At 45.4% G+C, this 20,349-nt stretch overlaps 2 protein-coding genes and 1 pseudogene across 3 annotated transcripts; 1 reads left to right on the top strand and 2 right to left on the bottom strand.

Annotated features, from left to right (window-relative positions):
• Positions 1-4,795: 4,795 nt before the first annotated feature.
• On the bottom strand, positions 4,796-5,048 carry LOC127207094 (40S ribosomal protein S27-like; annotated as a pseudogene).
• A 686-nt stretch (positions 5,049-5,734) lies between these two features.
• Wdr31 (WD repeat domain 31) lies at positions 5,735-16,979 on the top strand. Of its 2 annotated transcripts, none has more exons than XR_007832397.1 (9): positions 5,735-5,901; positions 6,357-6,486; positions 7,663-7,737; positions 9,023-9,167; positions 9,270-9,370; positions 10,591-10,658; positions 12,098-12,246; positions 13,585-13,747; positions 16,097-16,245. XR_007832397.1 is itself a non-coding variant. In XM_051162884.1 (9 exons), exons 1-9 carry the CDS (start codon positions 5,786-5,788, stop codon positions 16,255-16,257), a joined length of 1,101 nt encoding a protein of 366 aa, XP_051018841.1. In that variant the 5' UTR covers positions 5,735-5,785; the 3' UTR covers positions 16,258-16,979. The 2 variants fall into 2 exon arrangements, 1 of the variants encoding a protein (XP_051018841.1); XM_051162884.1 differs by having other exon boundaries at positions 12,098-12,239; positions 16,097-16,979.
• A 1,581-nt stretch (positions 16,980-18,560) lies between these two features.
• Positions 18,561-18,977, bottom strand: LOC127198480 (cytochrome c oxidase subunit 5A, mitochondrial-like). The gene has a single exon (XM_051156460.1). It carries the CDS (start codon positions 18,975-18,977, stop codon positions 18,561-18,563), a length of 417 nt encoding a protein of 138 aa, XP_051012417.1.
• Between the last annotated feature and the right edge of the window lie 1,372 nt (positions 18,978-20,349).

Genomic DNA, 20,349 nt, shown 5'->3' with positions numbered 1-20,349 from the left:
TCATGCTGTTCCTCAGACAGTAGGATGGGATTCTCCTGGGACACTCCATTTCTAGTGGAGGGGGTATGAATAAGAATATGCACCTGAACCAGGTGTGGTGGCGCACGCCTTTAATCCCAGCACTTGGGAGGCAGAGGCAGGTGGATCGCTGTGAGTTCGAGGCCAGCCTGGTCTACAAAGTGAGTCCAGGCCAGCCAAGGCTAACACGGAGAGACCCTGTCTTGAAAAACAAAACAACAACAAAAGAATATGCACCTGGCAGCTTTCAGTTGCTTTTCTCTCTGTGGACAGTTCTTCCTGGAGGCGGGCTCTTTGTGTCTGTGAGACATCAATCTTTCAGAACTCGTTTACTCAGAAACCTGGAAGAAATGAGGACCGGTCCCTCTCACTACCCCTTTACTTTCTTGAGCTCTTCAGTGTCACAGGGAATACCACGGGACCTGGGGTAGCTGAGCTTGGCTCCTGCTCTGATTCCTGCAAATGTTGGTCCTGGCCACCTCTTGAGATTTCTCTCTTGTTCTTTGTGGCACCAGCAACTCATGCAGGAACGTCAAGTGCTCAGGAGGTATTTCCTGAGTGAGTGAGGAGATAAGACAGAGCTCCTTGGGGGGGGTTTCTTTCTTATTTTGTAGCGCTGGGGATCAAACGCATGTTTGATCATGCTGGGCAAGCCTTTTTCACTCCAGACAAGCACTCCACCACTATGTTACTGTACCACAAGCAAAGCTGGACCTTCGTTTATGTAGTTTACTTACTGGGTTTAGATTGCTACTCATTGTCTCCTAATGACAACCAATAAAGCTGAGAAGTTTAAAAAAGATTTCCTTACTTAAAACTAAAACTAGTAAAGCTCTTGCAAGTAGAATGTAGTTGTGCCTGACTGTATTAACAGTGCTTGGGAAGCAGAGGCAGAAGGATTGCAAATTCAAGACCAGCCTGCGTTACACAGTAAGCTCCAGGCCAGGCTGTGAGACCCTGTCTCTAAAAACATATAAAGCCTATTGTAAGCCAGGTGTGCTGGTATATGGCTTTAATCCCAATACGTAGAAGATGGGGCAGACAGAATCTAGACCAACTTGGTCTAGATAGCAAACTGTAGGCCAGCTAAGGCTACGTAAATGGCATGATTTATTAAAAATTCCAAAAAAAAGTTAGTTGGAAAAAGTGGTATTGAGTTTTTGAAAATCTCCCTAATGTGTGATTTAAAGGGAAGACAGTTGGATGCTCACACTGACTTCTTCGCTCCGTCTATTACAGTATACTGCAATAAAGCATATAGAAAGAAAAGCAGCCCTACACCAAGAGGAAGGGGAAGGGAGGCCTTGGGACTCAGAACTGCCCCCAGTGTCCTTGCTTTGAGAACTGCTGGTCTAGTCCATGATCTTATTAGTGTTGCCATCTCACCTTATTCTTGTTGCCTAGTAACCTTGTGGTGTTGGTGTGTTACATTAGGGAAGTGATGGAAAGAAATTGCTGAAGACAACAAGTAAGAAAGGTTATAGCTCTTAGAATAACTGAGGGTTCTCTCTCTCTCTTTCTCTCTCTCTCTCTCTCTCTCTCTCTCTCTCTCTCTCTCTCTCTCTTTTGAGGCAGGGTTTCTCTGGGTAGTCTTGGTTATCCTGACTCACTTTGTAGACCAGACTGTCCTCGAATTCACAGCGATCCACCTGCCTCTGCCTCCCAAGTGCTGGGATTAAAGGCATGCGCCACCACTGCCTGGGCTCTTCTCTTTTAAGAAGCTTTTCTAGGATTAGTGTGATGGCTCAGCAGGTAAAGACACTTGCTGCACAAACCTGCTAACCTTGAGTTCGATCCCCAGAACCTACGTGAATGTAGAAGGACAGAAGTGATCCCACAGAGTTCTTCTCTGACCTCGGTACTTGCACACACATACACAGATACAATAATAATAACTTTTTACTTGCAAAAGAAGCTGTGCTAATACAGAATATATTTTATTTTCAACTATGTGCTCATAGTCTTTAATTTATTATGGGAAGGTACATGTAATATAAAATTTACCCTTCACAACGTAGATGGTATTGTATAGTGGTCACCTACTATTAGTTGCATGACATTTTTTTCCATTTTATTAATTTATTCATATTACATCTCGATTTTTAGCCCTTCCCCTGTTTCCTCCCATTCTTCCCTCCATCCCACTTCCCCCCTTCTCCCCTCCCCTATGTCTGTGATTGAGGGAGACCTCCTCCGCCTATATATGCTCTTAGAATATCAAGTCTCTTCTTGGTAACTTGCTATCCTTCCTCTGAGTGCCACCAGGCCTCCCCATCTAGGGGATGTGGTCAGAAAAGGGGCACCAGAGTTCGTGTGAGAGTCAGATCTCACTCTCCACTCAACAGTGGAGAATATCATGGTCGTCGGCTAGGTCTTGGTAGGGGTTCGAAGCTTACTGCCTATATTCTCCCTGGCTGGTGCCTTAGTTTGAGGAGGACCCCCAGGACCCAGATCTGCCTGTCATAAAGTTCTTCTTGTAGGTTTCCAGGACCCTGTGGCTCCTACTATTTCCTTATTCTTCCATGTTACTCTCGCCTAAAGTTGCATGACATTTTTATCACCCCCAAAGTTAACTTTGTCTTTAGTAAGCAGTCACATACACCCCCATTCTCTACCTCGGCTCAGCTCCTGGCAGCCACTAACCAATCTACTTACTGTCACTGTAGATTTTCAAACCAGGTATTTCGTGTGAGTGGGATCAGGTATCATGTAGCTTAGTATGTATAGCCTTTCTGTACTCAGCCATCCTGTGTTCGGTATTCATGATCATTTAGTATATGAGTAGGCCACAACTTGCTTATATATCCACTGAATTTTTCTTTCCATGTTTGATTTTTTATTTGTTTGTTTTTTGGCTTTTGGGGTTGTTTGCTTGCTTGCTTGTTTGTTTGTTTGAGACAGAGTTTTACTGTATATCTCTGGCTGGAACTCTTTGTGTAGACCAGGCTGGCCTCAGACTCAGAGATCTGCCTGCTTCTGTCTCCAACTGCTGGGATTAATTTTTTTTCATCTCTTAGCTGCTGTGAACAGTGACTGGTCAGCTTCTGTGTACCAACATTTGTTTTAATGCCTGTTGTCAATTTTCTTAAAGATTTATTTATCTTATGTGTATAAACATTTTGACTACATATATGTGCCTACCTGTGTACCATGTGCATTCCTGGACCCTAAAGAGGTCAGAAGTAGGCATCAAATCTCTTGGAACTAGTTTTTTGGTTTTTTTCCTGTGTGTGTGTGTGTGTGTGTGTGTGTGTGTGTGCGTGTGTGCGCACGCGCGCGCGCGTGCGTGTGTTATTTGGGATCAAACCCAGGTTGTCTTGTACATGCTAGGCAAGCTCTCTATTCTACCACCTACTACATATCCAGGCTTGAGTTTAATATTCCTAGGGGGAAAATGTATCTTTTTAACTAGTTCATAAGAACAAAATTGTACATATTAATAGAACATTATGTATCATTCATACATATTCATATTGTATAATTGTAACAGGCTTTTGGGCTACTTTATTGGGTTCTTATATCTACCACTCTTCTCCACTCCAACCTTTCCAACCCACCCCCCAATACTAGGTAGGCAAGAAAGAAGGTTAAAGGGAAAGAGGGCTTAGATCTCTTTAGACTACTCTCTGATGATTAGGGGATCTAGCTCCTCGGGGAATGTCCAGTCTTCATCCTCAGAATATCTCCAACAGCAACCAGCAATTCAGCAATAGCAAAAGCAGCAGCAGAGGGAGCAGCAGGTGCCACAGGCTCTCTCAGGGCTCTAGCATTTACACCCTCTCAAGAGTTCCCAGAATTCCACACATAAACTATCTGCAACTGGCAAAAATCATGCCCCTCCTAGAGCACAAGATAAATGATAGCAGCTGTGGACAATTTGAAACAGCCTCATATTCTACACCTGAGATTAAAACAAAAACATTCACATAACATAGCTGGGTTTTTAAGAAACTATAATTCTCACTACATATAATATTTAAATCAGTTTAAAAATAATTGCTGGGAGCTGTACATGTGATTCTCACCTTTAATCCCAACACTCAGGAGGCAGAGGTTGACAGATCTCTGTGAGTCGAGGCCAGCCTGGTCTACATCGAGTATTCCAAGACAACAAGGGGTCTGTTACCCTGTCTCAAATAACTAACTAATTAATAATAATAATGAGAATGATAATAGTTGTCGCCGTCGTCATCATCATCATCATCATCATTATTGCTGGGTTGGAGAAATAGCTCAATTGGTAAATGTTTGACACACAAACATAAAGACCTGAGTTCAATTCATAGCATCTACATAAAAAGCTGGTTATGGGGCTGAAGAAATGGCTCAGTGGTTAAAAACATTGGCTTCTCATCCAGAGGTCCTGAGTTCAATTCCTAGCAACTACATGGTGGTTCACAACCCGTTTATAATGAAATCTGATGCCCTCTTCTGTCTGATGCTCTCTTCTGTCATGCAGTCAAACATGCAAATAGAGTGCTTATATATACAAATAACTCTTAAGGCGCTGGAGAGATGGCTCAGAGGTTAAGAGCACTGACTGCTCTTCCAGAGGTCCTGAGTTCAATTCCCAGCAACCACATAATGGCTCACAAGCATCTATAGTGTGATTTGATGCCCTTTTCTAGGGTGTAGGTGTACATGCAGACAGAGCACAGTATACATATAAATAAATAAGCCTTAAAAACAGAACAAGAAAAGCCCAAATAACTCTTTTTTTTTTAAATCCAGAATGTGTTTATTGGTGTGGTTCCCCCTTATCTTGAATTAGGTACTTTCAGTGCTGCTTCCTCCTGAAGAAGCATCCTTCTGTCAGCCTTGCTTCCCACCTGTAGGCTGACAGAGAACAGTGGAGCCCCCAACACACAAGACTACATTTGTGCATGGCTAAAGACTGTGGTGATTTTATAGCACCCTGAGCACTTCACATCCATAAAGTAGGAGTTGGGGCTCTGCACCAGGTACTTTTTCTTGTGTTTTCTCTTTTCCTCTTCTGGAGAAGGATGAAGGAGAGCCTTTGTGAGAGGCATGTTCTCATAGGGAGGTTGTTACCATGGAAAGCCCAAATAACTCTTAAAAAAACAAAAAGCTGGGTATGTTGGCACTTACATGCAATCCCAGCTCTGGGAGGTGGACATAGTCAGATCTCTGTGGCTTGCTGTCCAGCCAGCCTAGCTTAATTCTCTAAGTCTCAGTGAGAGACCCTGTCTTGAAAAGCAAAGTAAATGGCTCCTGAGGAATGACACCTAAGGTTGGAGTGCCACACTCTAGCTTCCACAGAAATACATGTACACACATACACATGTACCTGCGCACATGAACATGCACACATAAAATAATTCCTAGTTTTGTTTTTCTTTTCTGAGACAGTACTTCTCTGTGTAACTCTAGCTGTCCTGGAACTCTGTAGACCAGGCTGGCGTTGATTTGCCTGTCTCTACCTTCAGACATGCACCACCACTGCCTGGCTGTTCTTAATATTTTTAAACGATAGCTTTGACTTATCTGCTGAACCTGTATTGACAGCTGCAATTCCAGGCCCAAGAGAATGAAGCAGAAGAAGGAAAAAAAAGTCAAATGCACACAGTTTATCCCCTTTTTAAAAGGGCACACCATACACATAAAGAAAGAAGGAAGGAAAGACCTACTCTAATCACACTATTAATGTTGGCCCTAACAAAATTCAGTGCATGTGTCGTCTTCACTCCACAGGGAGCCGCAGGGGATGCCGTTACTCAGTGCCAACAGAAACCAGTGACTGCAAGGGATGTTGTCACTCGCTGGCCAACGGAAACCAGCTCTTCCTCGGAAGGTTTCCTGTAGCCCCTGGGCTGTGATGGGGAAACTGCAGAGCAAACTCAGACTCAGCACTTACAAATACAGGTACACCATAGCCTGGGCCCCTGGTTTTATCATGCTCCTTTAAAATTCTATACTAAAGAAGGAAGCCACATGTCGATGAACTTCCACGTACACTCTGATGCTGTGCTGTTTTCTGTATAGCCCCAGCTCTACAGAGGTGGGCATAGACAAATGGTCACCTCACCATCTAGTACTGCAGTGCACACTCAGGGCCCTGTATTTTTTGGAGTCATTTCTAATGAGAACAAAGACTCTTGGCCTCAGGATTCTCCTTCATCAGATTTCAATAACTCAGTCATTCTGGGTGTTTCTCAAATAAACAGCACCCTTTATTTCTGAGCATCTCCCAAACAAACAGTGAGTCTCTTTCCTGTGGGTCTCAGCCTGGCCTGACTTGGTGTCGTTGCCCACACTCTTCTGCCCCCTTCTCCTCTCCCCATCCCAGTGGACTTCATCTTCCATCCTCTCTGTAACAGGCCTGATGGAATTTTAGAAGAGAGAGTCCAAACTAAAGCGTCCCAGGAGTACAGCCCTGCTCACGTGGATACCGTCTCTGTGGTTGCTACTCTGAACTCAGAGCTTTGTGTCTCTGGAGGAAAAGACAAGGTAGGGTTTCTAGTGCTTCCCAAGAAACCAGCCCACTGCAGGAAAGGGACGATGTCCTGAGAGACAGAGTTTTAACACTGCATTTCCACATCAAAACAGGGCTCAATGCTGGAAGGCTGGAATTTACGCCCCTGCTCTGCCACTTCCTATTACTGTAGGCAAGTCTTTACATTTTCTGTGTTGGCTTCCTAGTTTGTTACATGGATGTACAATAACACCTTGTGTCCTAAGACAATCATGAGGATTCAATGAGAACCTCACCCTGTGCCAGGGCACCCACAAACTTTTATAAAAAATGGGGTGTCACTGTTCCACCCACCCTGTTCTTCACAGTAATACTCAGACCAGTAACACTTACTCAGACTCAGTCAGCAAAAAGAATTTTCTAGTCGCTTTGTACCTTGTTTTGCAAAATTCACATTGGTATACACTGACACTTTTGTATTTTGGTCTTTTCTCTTGCCATCACTCTGGATTTAATGGCTTTCCATCCTTACATTAGGAGCCATCTTGGCTGTTGTTGCTGGAAAACTGCAGCAACAACACACCTGACTCTTCCTGAAGGGACTAGTATAGTAATGCTCCCTATTCCTAACGGACTCTCGGAAGTGTCAAATTTCACTTGCAACTGTATTTCGCCATATGTAAGCTGCATTTACTTTAGATGTCATTACTTCAAATCAGGATACATTTGAGTATCAAGACTTAAGTAGCAATGTCTTGTCTTAATGTCTATATTATTTTAGATATAAGAAATTTTATTTATGTTGCCCTTCTTGTGCCTGAGAGAGGCAGGCAGGGCAAGGATTGTCCACTGTGTTTTGTGGGCTGGGGAACTGACAGGTCAAATGCCACAGCAAGTGGGCTATGCAGTACTTGCTTTTTTTCCCCCTGTAACAATGACCTGTACACACTCAGCCAGGCGTGGTAGTGCACGCCTATAATCCCATCACTCAGGAAGGCAGAGGCAGGCAGATCTCTGTGAGTGTGAGGCCAGCCTGATCTACAAGCAAGTCCAGGACAGCCAAGGCTACACAGAGAAACCCTGTCCAAAAAAAAAAATATATATATATATATATATTATATGTATGTATTAGACACTCAGCAAGAAAATGCTTTAAGGTCCTGCTCAGGAGCCAGTGCGGTGGTGACACCTATCATCCCATTTCTCTTCAGATTGCTGTGGTCTATAATTGGAAAACTGGACATGTGGTGAAAAGCTTCAGAGGACATGAGCGGGAAATCACTAAGGTAACCACCAAATGCTTATATTGAAAGAAACTGGGAGTGAAAAAAGAATATCAATAGCTATAGATATTAGAGGGCTTGTATGTTATGTCTGAAGGAAAAATGCATCGGCTTCCTTTGATGCCAGGAAGAGCATAGAAATAATCCAGCTCCCTTCCAGAGGTGTGAGCAAACACATGCCACAGTGCACATACAGCAGAATACTATAAGCCATCCTGTCCTTAGGATTTTGCTGTAAAGGCTTGAACTGACTAAACTAGTAGTCTTCTTCTTTTTTTTTTTTTTAAAGAAAATATCCAAGGCTATAGATAAGGAAACTAAAATAAACACTCTCTGGAATGTCTGAAACATCACAACTTTTTTTGGGAGGGATATCTGTTAGGTCTTTTTTCTTTTTGGTGTTTTGAGACAGGGTTTCACTGTATAGCTCTGGCTGTCATGGAACTCGCTCTGTAGACTAGGCTGGCTTCCAACTCACAGAGATCCACCTGCCTCTGCCTCCCATGTTCTGGGATTAAAGGTGTGCACCACCACCACCACCCTGCTTATTCAGTCTTAAAAAGGAACAAAAGGGGCTGGAGAGATGGCTCAGCAGTCAAGAGCACTGGATGTTCCTCTAGAAGAACCCACACGATGCTCACAACCATCTCTAACTCAAGTTTTGGCTTCCAAGGGCATTCGGCACAAAAGTGGTGCACAGACACACATATAGCAAAGACACCCCACCCACATGCGTAAAATAGTAATGCTAAAGTAACTTAAACCTGTCTTAAAAGAATGAAATTCTGGTGCTGGGCACACAGCTCAGTAAAGCCTGGCATGGTGAAGCCCTGGGCCGGATCCAGTACTGAAAAGAGAAGGTGATGCTCTGATACATGTTTCAGCAAGGGAGTGTTGGAAGCGTGTTTAGTGAAAGAAGCTAGACAAAGGAACGGTGTGGCTTCACTGACACGAGACAGTGAGACCATGGGGATCTGGGGCTATAGAGGGGAGAATGGCGGGGTTGCACTTTGGAGTGATGAAAGTTCTATAGTTGGAGATTGTGGAAGTTTGTACAACAATGTGACTGTACTTGCTGCCACTGAGCTATGTGCTAACAATAGTTAAAGTGGTCATTTCTGTGACACACACACACACACGGTGGGGGAGGGAAAAGAGAGAGGGAGGGAGGGACGGAGGGAAGGAGAGAGAATTAAAAGTGTATATGTATCAAAGCCATCTTCAGCTTTGAAGTTCAGTCTAGCATGCATACCTGAGCTATTTCTGTTTTTATTTGTTCTCTGAGCAGATAGCCTGTATTCCCAAATCAAACCAGTTCTTCAGTGCCTCTCGAGACAAGACAGTCTTGATGTGGGACCTGCAGGGCTCCTCACAGCCCAGGCAGCAGCTGTCTGGCCATGCCATGGTGGTCACTGGCTTGGCCGTGAGTCCAGGTAAAGTGAAGCAGACCTCTTGCCAGCACATGGATACATTCCCAGAACCTTGTCCACATCCCAGCCCACGTCCATTGTGTCTTCTCCCTGTTGTTTTTAAAGACTCATCACAGCTGTGCACTGGCTCTCGGGACAACAGCCTGCTTCTATGGGATGTGGGCACTGGACAGTGTATGGAGAGAGCATCTGTCTCCAGGAACCTGGTACAAGTTCTGACTTGGTCTAGTAGAATGGGATGGTGGAGAGGAGCAAAGGGCGAGGGAAGTGTGCTGGAGGCATCGCTCACAGTAGATAGTGTGTTTAGCGTGAGGGGCTTGGGCTCAGCTGAGAGGTGGTGGCTGGACCATAAGAGAGGGGAGGAAGGAGAACAAGAGAGAGTTGTATCCTCATTCATTTCTTCAAAGCATACTTTTGGCATAATTTTAGTGGGCCAGGCACTGCTAGGAATAGAAATATAACAAAGGACACGGTGTCCTGTCTTGCAGGAGCTCCCAACTTTTGTGTACAGAGTGTGATACAAGATGGCTGCCCCTCATGCAGAGAAATAAGTGTGCCCTTTGCTTGATGTAATTCACTCGGTGGCATCTAGCTACTGTAGACTTTGCACAGTCATTGGGCTCTGTCATACCTGCCTTCCAAACTTGTGTTTGTGTGGGATTTTTTTCCTTTGCTTTTTCCCATGCTGGGGATTGAACCCTGAGCCTTGTACATGCTAAGCAAACATTCAGTTTTTAACCTACACTCCCAGCCCTGTCGTCAAACCACCAATCTATCACTTATTAGTTGTGCTATATTGTGCTATTTAAGCTTAGATTCCAAATATCCCCCATGGGGAGTTATGTCACTAGGCAAGATTCTTTAGGTGATTAAATGAGAAAATATAACATAAAACACCTGTTATTGTGGTTGGCACATGGCAGATGTTTTTCTTTAGTGTCTACTATTTTAGTTTTGAAGTCAGCTGCAGATGGTAGGATGTGCTTACCTAATGCCCTCCATATTTGTGAGGATTCTGCACTGAGAAAAGGAAAAATCTGTTACTCTGGGTTGTTTTGAAAATTGTTTCTTCTGTTCAGCCAGGGCTGCAGGGCCAGGGCTACTGTTACTCTTAAGTACCCAGGAGGTGTTACAGCAGAGTTCAGGGGGCCCTACTTAGCACAAGGGGCTGCTTTTCTGCCTGCAACCTGTTCATCACTGCCAGCTGGGGTTCAGGTCTCCAGGGTAACCAGAAGGCAAGTGTGTTGGTACCTTTGCCCCTGAGCACCAAGGAGATACAGATGGAGGAGGGCTGATTGAGGGCTGTGGGACAACCCTGCTAACCAAACTCACCCGCTCAGAATCCTTGAGATGGACAAAGGGTTAGGTTACCTAACTAATGGGATTGCAGTGGATATGGGCACTTGCTAATGACTGTTTTCTCCAGGTCACTCACCTGTGCTGGGTCCCCAGAGAGCCATATGTAGTCCAGACCTCAGAGGATAAGACCATCAGGTGGGCTACTGAGCCACTGTGGAGGTGTTTCTGGTGAAGGTCTGTGGCTCCCGTGCTTACATGACTCTGTCTCCGTTCTGCCTCCCCATGCCGTGGGCCCGTCCTAGGGCTCTCTTCCCCTTTGCTCCTAGCTGCCACTGGGGACTCTTCGACCTGGAGCTTATGGGAGCAGACTGAATGCATAAGATCAGGTCAGGCTAAGGTCCTGATCCGAGTGGTTTGAAGCAGCTAACCTTGTTCATTCCCACTGTGTGACCATCCAGATCAGCCTGAGCCTCACCCACCCCGTTAGGCAGCCTGGCCTTCAGCCAGAGCCTTGCTGGGAAAGCAGGATCAGAATCTCCATCAGAGGAGTCAGAGAGAGGGTAGTTCACAAACTGGGGAGCATGGCTCAGAATCCCAGCTCTCAGAAGAGACTTTTACTATAAAACTGGAGGAATGAGATGAGGGAACACTGGTAAGAGGGCATATAGAACTCTGCGTGGACGCCAAGACCAAGGCTGACATGGCCAGCCACAGCCTGGATCTGGTTCTGGAATGTGATGACACCCAGCAAGCCCTTCAGCTGCTGCCGTAGCTCTTAGGAGGCTGAGGAGCGTTGCAGTCTGATGACATAGCAAGACTGGCTTCACAACAATGACAACAATGTAGCTTTTAATTTTTTTTTTTTTCAGTTATAGACACAAAACTAGTCTCTGGTCCATTGAAGACAGTATCCTAAAGGATCAAATTAACTTGTATAGTTAAGCTGTGTATTCTAGCCAGGTGGTGGTGACACACATCTTTAATTTCAGTACTCAGGAGACAGAGGTAGATAGCTCTCTGAGTTCAGTTCAGCCTTGTCTTACAGATTGAGTCCCAGGACAACCAGGGCTACACAGGAAAACCCTGTTTAAGAAAAAAAAAAGATGTATGTTCTAAAGTCTCCATGAAAAGGTGCTGAGATGGCTCAGCAGATAAAGGCACCTGCCACCAAGCCTGACAGCCTTAGTTCAGTCCCTGGGACCCAAACATGCTGTGTGTGTGCAGCTCCTCTCCCCAAGTAAAGAAATGTCATTTTTTAAAAAGTCCATATGACACCAGGGGTGGTGGCACACTCCTGTAATCCCAGAACTCTGGGAGGTAGAGGCAGGAGGATCTCTGGGAGTTCTGTAAGTTTGAAGCCAGCCTGGTCTACAAAGTGAGACCAGGACAGTCAAGGTTACACAGAGAAACCCTGTCTCAGAAAAAACAAAAAGTCCATATGACCTGAGTTCAAGACAGAAAGAATCAAGATGGCATTGATTTGATTACTTCCTGTCAGCTCTAGAGTTGGTGAGGGTGTGACGTTCCGTTCTGACTGGCAGCAAAGAGTTGAGCTTTTCCTATTAGTGAGATACCACAGGTGTGTTTTAGTCCCATTTCCTGCCAGGTCACTTTCTGCTTCTAATTTCTTTCAGATTATGGGATAGTCGGGGACTTCAGATGGCCCACGTATTTCCAACAAAGCAGCACATCCAGACCCACTGTGAAGTCAGCGTGGATGGACACACATGTATCTCCTGCAGCAGCGGCTTTGGGGGTGAAGGCTGTGAAGCCACGGTGAGAGGTCAGGCCACTGTCTGCTCACTGATGAGCAGGCTGCTCAGGCCCTACTTCCCTCCCTGGGCTGTACAGACAGGCTCTGCAACAGCAGTGGGCTGCTTCAAGTGCAAACCGTCAATCACCCTGTGCATTCCAATGGCTTTCTTTAAGAAATATCTATTAACTTGAGTCTTCTTGAATTGGTAATAGACAAGACAGACAGGATGGAAGTCAAGATAGAGACAGGCTAAACAGAGCACCTGCTGGTGTTCTTGTTCCCAGTGGAGCCTAAACAGGTGGAGACTGCCTGAAGAGCCAGATGTATGGTCTTTGTATATGTGGCCATGCTAAAGGAAGAACAGCTCACGTGAGGAACTGGGGAGTTCCACAACTGGTCCATAGTCCACCCCACCCCTTATCCAGATACATACTTTCCTTCCAGTAATTTCAGGATACACTCTTTAGGCCCCTCAAAAGTTCCCAGATTCATAATTGCAGATTATCACTTAAAATGATTATCTAGTTCCCAAATGAAAGAGTTATATTTTTGAGTTATCAGACATGAATGCCATGCCAGGCATTGAACTAAGCATGCATGGTTTTACTTAGTCCCTAAAGCACAGCTGGGCATGGTGGTGCATGCCTGTAATCCTTGCACTTGGAAGGCAGAGGCGAACAGATCTTTGTGAGTTCAAGGCCAGCCTAGTCAACAAAGTGAATTCAGGACAGCCTGGGATACACAGAGAAACACTGTCTCAAAACAAAACAAAACAACAAAAACCAAAATCCCTAAGGCACGCTGTGAGTTCAGTGCTATTTAATGCCTATTTTACAATCAAGGGAATGAGACAGGGCAAGTTGGAATCTCCTACTCAGGACATGCTCTTAGAAGGGGTAGGTTAGGATGTTGCAAGCTTTGGATGTAACATCTCTTATCCTGGATGATGGATGACAGGGTCTCCTGGGCCCCACTGTTTTTGGACACTGTTCAGTTTTCTCTCATTTCTGAATGAGAACCTTGCAGGCGTTGTCTGATCTGTGTCAGTACAACTGGGACTTACAGGGCTGTTGCTTGCTTTATCAGAGGTTTTAGGCATCATTTCAGAACATCTGGACCTATATGCACACATGAGATGGTGCCCCTTACAGCAGAGTCCTCACAGCCACAGCTAGTGCTGCTTGAGACGTAGCTGATGCTCCAGTAGTCACAGGATGGATGGGTGGTTGGGTGCGTAGACCAGATAAGGGCTTCATCTGGCTTTCTGAATCCTTGAGTGGAGGGGATCATGGCGAATGGGAGGATGGATATTAGTGACACATGAACATCTGTATGTGTGAGCTGCCTGCTGTCATTACTTTGCAGTTGTGGGACCTAAGGCAGACGGGAGACAGAGTGTGTGAGTATAAGGGACATTTCCAAACAGTTGCATCATGTGTCTTTCTACCAAAATCCGTGGCCTTGATGCCCATGATTGCCACCTCTGCACATGATTCCAAGGTGAAGATTTGGAACCAAGACACTGGAGGTAAGCAGTCTGCTCCCGGTGCTCCTCACAGCCGAGGGCGGCCTAGAACTCTGCATTTCTCACTGCGTGTCCTACCACTTCACAGCCCCCTTGGGTTCAGAGGTCAGACACCAAGGTGCCCAGTGCCCACATCCTCCTGTCCAGCTGCTGGCTACATGCCAGCTCTATGCTTCCCTCACACCACGATGTAGAGTGATTTATTTCTAAGACTCCAGAGAGAGCGTGCTTGGCTCTTACATTCTTTCCACCTGAAGTTCCTCATCGGATTTTTAACTGTGACTCTCAGAATGTCTGAAAAGGAGAAAAAGAAGGCTGCTTTTGAGTTCTTGTTTCAAGGATACAGTTAGAACCTCAGCTCTTGTTGGGGCTGTGATAAGAAAGGACTCAGAAAAGTTCCACCTGTTGGGACTCTGAAGCTGTGTTTGTGATCACAGTAAGGTCAAGGCCCTCAGCACCAGAGAAAATTGGTGTCTTCCCAGAGCCATAGAGGTCAAAGGGTAGATACCTAGACATTTTGTGAGTCATGGTTTAAATTTTTGGTAGCATGGAATTCAGTCATGGTGGGGCATGTACACCGTGGAGACTGGTGAATACTGTGAATAGGTGGTGGCTTTTCTCCTTTTAGAAGTCTGGATTCCCAGTACTGCCTCTGCGCTGTCTCACTCCTGACGTAGGATTTGGCTAGCAATAAGAACATGGTTAATTTAGAGAACTTCAAAAGCTTCCCCAGTCGCTGTCCAGAAGCTCAGTTTCCCTCAGGGAGAGATAGCTGCCCTCCCAGAGAAAGAGGTGGGCTGCCTGTAACAGCTGTGGCCACAGGCCACACTATATAGTGACAACAGTCCTGTGACACCTACACCTGGAGCTGGTTTCCCTACCTGCCGAGGCGTAAGGTTTGTGGGTAAGGGACAGTGGATGTTTCAAGTGTGATGATCACAAGCCTCAAAGTGGGAAGCAAGGATGGGAAACATTGGCTGAACAGGTGGCACCGCTGCCCTGTATGTGCTTCTGACTAAAATGGGATTTTCTTTGGACCGCCAGCTCCAAAAAGATGACACAGAAACTTTATTTATTTATTTATTTATTTATTTATTTATTTATTTATTTATTTATTTATCCCGAGACTGGGTGTCTCTGTGTAGCCTTGGCTGTCCTGGACTCACTTTGTAAACCAGGCTAGCCTCGAACTCACAGTGATCCTCCTGCCTCTGCCTCCCCAGTGCTGGTGACACAGAAACTTATTAAATATATTATAAGCTTAGACACTATAGCTGGGCAGGTTCTAAGCCATTCTAACCGGACAATACTGGCCTGTCCTATGTCCCACCACATGGCCTGTTACCTCTTCTCAGTCTCTCAGTTCTAGTACCCATTTCTTCTTCTGTGTCAGGCTGGTGACTGTTTTCCCACACCTCTGATTCCTTCCCAGAATTCCTATCTCTGCCGGAAGTCTTGTCTATCTCTCCCGGCTTTGCTATAGGCTGTTCAGCTCTTTGTTAAACCAATTGGAAGGTGTTGGAGAGTGTTTACAAAATATGATGCAACAAAAGGCTAACAATACCACAGTCTGGTCTGTATCAGCCCTCTGCTGGGCAGACACCAGCATGTGACTATACAAGGACAATCTTTACATGGTGCACAAAAAGATCACCCCATTACCAGACACGTCTAGAGAAGTTGCTTTGGAGACGCAGAGGGAGGGAGGCTGGCTCAGTTAAAAGCAAAGCTCAGTCTTTAATCCCATCACTCAGTAGGCAGACAGAGATGAGTGGATCTCTGTGAGTTCAAAGCCAGCCTGGACTACCTAGCTAGTTCCAGGACAGCCAAGGCTACACAAAGAAATTCTGTCTCAAAAAACAAACAAACAGCAAAACCCACAAAGCCAAGCATGACCTCCATCACACCCTCTTCTTCGTCAAGAAGAGATCCGGCAGCCCCAGATCAGTGTCCTTGTCTGTTTTCCCTGATCTACCCTGTTTTGTGTTCTACCCCTTCTAAATATGGCCCTAGGTGTCTTTAATGCTGCTTGGTAGCCTGCACCCTCTTGGGCCTGGGTACCATTCTCTTTAGTTGAGTCATGGAAGTAACTCCGAGTCTTCCCAGTCAGTACCGTGATGAGAGGCAGAACCCTCTCATGCTTATAGGACATAGGGCATGCTCTGGTTCCTGTTCTCATGATACAGTCCCGACAGCATAATGATGCTTCAGTGAACAACAGGCCTCATCCGATAGTTTTGATGTGCCTAAGCACACTCCATAATGCTTATAGAATGACAGAACTACCAAATGATGTGTTCCTCAAGCTTGTTCCCATCATAAAGCATGTGACTGGTTCTCTTCCTTCTCCAGCCTGCCTTTTCACCTTGTCTCTGGATGGATCAGGACCCTTGACCTCACTGGCTGTTGGTGACATTACCTCCTTGTTATGTGCAAGTTTCTACAGAGGAGTTCACTTACTCAGAGTGGACCACAGCCAAGGGCTGGAACTACAGGAAGTGGCTGCCTTCTGAAGCCAAGAGACATTAATTGGATAATATCAAACCATGGCCCCTCCTTTCTGTGTGGCTTTGTGTTTTTCCACATGATCTTAGTGGAGTGGGTTTTAGAGCTGGTGTTCTTTTCTAAGGTTTTCTTAGATGTATCAGTGTTAGATGTTGGTTTAAGTCTAGTGATTCAAAACTCAGGGTGTTGGGTTTGTTCGTTCATTTGTTTATTTGTTTGTTTGTTTGTACCAGGCCTCACTCTGTAGCCAAGGTTGGCCAACAATTCAGGACATAGCCCAGGCTGGCCTTGAACTCAGCAATTCTCCCGCCTCAGTCTCCTGACTGCTAGAATTAAAGGTGTAAGCCAGCATTCCCTGGAAGACTGAGGTTTAGAAACCTGGACCAGGGCTGGAGAGATGGCTCAGAGGTTAAGAGCACTAGCTGCTCTTCCTAAGGTCCTCAATTCAATTCCCAGCAACCACACGGTGGCTCACAACCATTTGTAATGGGATCTGATGCCCTCTTCTGGTGTTCATGAAGGCAGGAGCACTCATGACCATAAAATACACAAATAAATAAATCTTTAAAAAAGAAAGAAACAAAGATGGACCAGCTAGGCTATGGGGTGCACGTCTTAAGTCCCAGCACTCAGGAGGCAGAGGCAGGTGGATTTTAATGAGTTTGAGGCTAGCCTAGTCTACAAAGCAAGTTCCAGGATAGCCTGGGCTACACAGAGAAACCCTGTCTCAAAAAAAGAAGAAAAAAAGCATGGACTAAATATAAAGTAAATCCAAATGGAACTTTTATTGAGCTTTTGACACTGCTCTCCCAAAGAAATGTATTTATTGCTCAAGGTAGTGATTGGAGGCATAAGAGTGGTAGGCTTCTGTGAGATTGAAAACATGTGCTGGGGTCATGACATTCTTTATGTCTCCATCAAGCTGGGTACGAATAGTGGTATTCCATAAAGTAGATGGTGGGCAATGAGATGAAGCTCAGCCATCTCAAAGCCCTGGCTTTGGCCTGAGTAGCACAGCAGGAGGCAGGAACTCTCTGCCATCCACCTTTCTGCGCCCCCCCTCCCCCATGCTGCCCAGGGGCTGCATGTGCAAACAAGCAGAAGGAAATCGCCCCAGATTACAAAAGTATTATCAGACACTGAGGCTAAGAAGTGTGCATTTGAGCTGGGCGTAGTGGCGCATGCCTTTAATCCCAGCACTTGGGAGACAGAGGCAGGTTGATCGCTGTGAGTTCAAGACCAGCCTGGTCTAAAGTGAGTCCAGAACAGCCAAGGCTACACAGAGAAACCTTGTCTCTTAAAAAAAAAAAAAAAAAGAAAAGAAAAGAAAAGAAAAACTAGTATGCATTTGTAATTTGGGTATTTTCATTTATATAAGAAACACTACAGACTATGCATCCTCCCTACCTCCTACCCCCTAGGATGGCCAGAGGCAAAGGAGCCATCCGCAGAGTATAGAATCCAGAAGGAAGTAGTCCACTGGGCCCTGCCACTGAGCACCCTCAGTGAGGAGATGCTTAGATCACCCTGGTGTCTCCCACAAGTCAGTCCTCAGCCTGTAGCTCAGAAGCCCATTTTCCTTGAGAGAAAATGGAATCCTTCTCACTTTTAGATGAGTCCTAAGAGAAGTCACTGAGGCCTGGCTAGAAACAGCTGCATTCTAGGTGCTGCTTCCTGTCTGCCCATGGTTCAGGGGCTGGCCGCCTCCCGCTGTCTCCAGGGTCAGGAGAAAACGTGTTCTTGAGGTGCTCACGGTCATACCTCCCTCGTGGGCTGCTCCTGAGGGCAAGCTGGAACCACAGCAAAGAGCAAGCAGCGGAGCCTCGCATCTCCACAGTAAACAGCATCCCTGCATCTGGTGTCAGTCTCATTTTCTAACCTTTCAGCCTTTCAATCCCCTAATTATGGATCTTTGAGCTGTGGAAGGACAAAGGGGAAGTGTGAGAAGAAGCTACTTGGTTGAACACCTGCAGTGGGCTAAGTGGATTCTCACTGAAAGTCTCAATAATGTTCCATTTCACAGATAGGAAAGCCAAGGCCAAGGGACATGCATTTCTTTGCCCACAGTTGCAAACAGAAAGGGGAAGGACAGATTTGTATGTGTATCTGCCCGACTGCAAGCTGGGGAGTCGTCCTCTGCAGCCGTTTGCCTTGGCTGGTTTAGACATTCATAGACCATGACATTGCCTTCTTTCACTTTTTTTTTTTTTCAGTTCAAACTCATTTTCCTTTATTAAAGTCCAAGTTACTATTACATGGTTTGATACTTCAAGGAAAATTTGTTCAAATAAAACATTTCCAGGCAACTGTTTTAATCAAGTAGCAATAGCAGTGAGTCTTTGGGAAGCTCCTCTGGAGTGGAGATTCCCAATTCATTTAAAGTTGGTCTAAGTTCCTGGATGACATAGGGGTAGATTTCCTTATGAGGTCCTGCTTTGTCCTTAACCTCCAAGATGCGAACAGCACTAGCAAAATCATTTAACCATCTACATGCCCCCAAATGAGCATCAATGATTTTGGGCTCAGGAACCAAATCATAGCCAACAAGTGTATTCATCCCTTTACGCAATTCCCAGGCATCAATGTCTGGCTTGTTGAAGTATGTCAGCCAGCAAGCATCAAACTCCTCATCTGTCTCGTGTGACCCGTGAGAATAGCAGTGAATGGAATAGACAGCGGCAGCGGCAGGGCTGGGGGCCGAGATGGGGTACAGGAAGTTCACGGTCATCCTCACATGTATAGTGAGCTCAGGGCCTAGTGTGGCTCCCATGCCCTGCCACTTGCCCCCCGCCCCCAACAAAAACAAAAAACAAAGCTTGTTAGAGTTTCCCCAAAGTTGGCACATTTTGGCACAGGATGCCCAGCTAATTCCACATTCCAGCCAGGCATGTGATGGGAATAGCATGGGGATAGTGCCCATTACCTTCACCCAAGTAGCTTGAAAGGAATGTGTATCCAGGACGGCCCCTCAGGCCCACCCCCCAGTGGAGTCCAGGCATTGGTAACTGCTTCAGTGGCTCAGAGGACATCAGGATGATGGGCCAGCAGGACAGAAGTCAGGACATCTGAGTCACCTTGAGCTACTCTGCCTGCCTGCACTGTTGATAGAAGAGAAATGAGCCTCTTTAACCTACTATGTCTTTTTGTTGTTGTTGTTGTTGTTTGTTGTTGTTTTTGTTTTTTGAGACAAGGTTTCTTATTTCACTAGGTTTAAGCCATATGAAAAAAATTTAATGCCGAAGCTCAAAGCTCTGAATTTTCAAAAATTGAAAATAACTCTAGAAACCAAGACTTGATTGCAGATGGGTGCAGGATTGAGAACCGATGGGTTGCTGTGTTCCAGATCAAGTCAGGCAGACCCAGATTCAAATCTCAGCCCTTCCCCTTCCTATGTTTGCAACCGTGGGCAAAGTGTTGAATGTCTGTGGGCCTCAGCTTTCCCAACTGTGAAATGGGAACATCACTGGGAGTTTTTGGTGAGAATATTGATTCAGCTATGCAGCGCTGCTTTCATCCTCATGGATTCTGCATTGATAGGTAAAGAGCCTATGGACTGGGAGGTCTTCACCAACCCTACATCTGACAAGGGCCAATATCCAAAATATATAAAGAACTCAAACACCACCAAACCAAATAACCCAATTAAAAAATGAGGCACAGAACTAAACAGAATTCTGCACAGAGGAATATCAAGTAGATGAAAAACACTTAAAGTAATGCTCAAAGTCCCTAGTCATAAAGGAAACAAATCAAAACAACTCTGAGATTCCATCTTACACCCATCAGAATGGCTAAGATAAAAAACTCAAGTGACAGCACATGCTGGTGAAGATGTGGAGAAAGGGGACACACCTCCATTGCTGGTGGGAGTGCAAACTTGTACAACCACTTTGGAAATCAATCTGGTGCTTTCTCAGAAAATTGGGAATAGTGCTACCTCAATATCCAGCCATACCACTCCTGGGCATATACCCAAAAAATGCTCCACCATACAATAAGGACATTTGTTCAACTATGTTCATAGCAGCTTTATTCATAATATAGAATCTGGAAACAACCTAGATGCTCCCCAACTGAAGAATGGATAAAGAAACTGTGGT

Source organism: Acomys russatus, chromosome 2, assembly GCF_903995435.1.
Source record: "Acomys russatus chromosome 2, mAcoRus1.1, whole genome shotgun sequence".
Classification (NCBI taxonomy): domain Eukaryota; kingdom Metazoa; phylum Chordata; class Mammalia; order Rodentia; family Muridae; genus Acomys; species Acomys russatus.
Note: the sequence above shows the minus strand (reverse complement) of the source record. Positions and strands in the feature narration are given on the sequence as shown.

Coding starts and splice junctions, on each gene's coding strand:
- Wdr31 (XM_051162884.1), top strand. CDS start 5,786: ATGTTGTCACTCGCTGGCCAACGGAAACCAGCTCTTCCTCGGAAGGTT. Junction 7,738..9,022: donor ATGAGCGGGAAATCACTAAG/GTAACCACCAAA, acceptor TTCTCTGAGCAG/ATAGCCTGTATTCCCAAATC. Junction 9,168..9,269: donor TGGCTTGGCCGTGAGTCCAG/GTAAAGTGAAGC, acceptor TTGTTTTTAAAG/ACTCATCACAGCTGTGCACT.
- LOC127198480 (XM_051156460.1), bottom strand. CDS start 18,977: ATGACCGTGAACTTCCTGTACCCCATCTCGGCCCCCAGCCCTGCCGCT.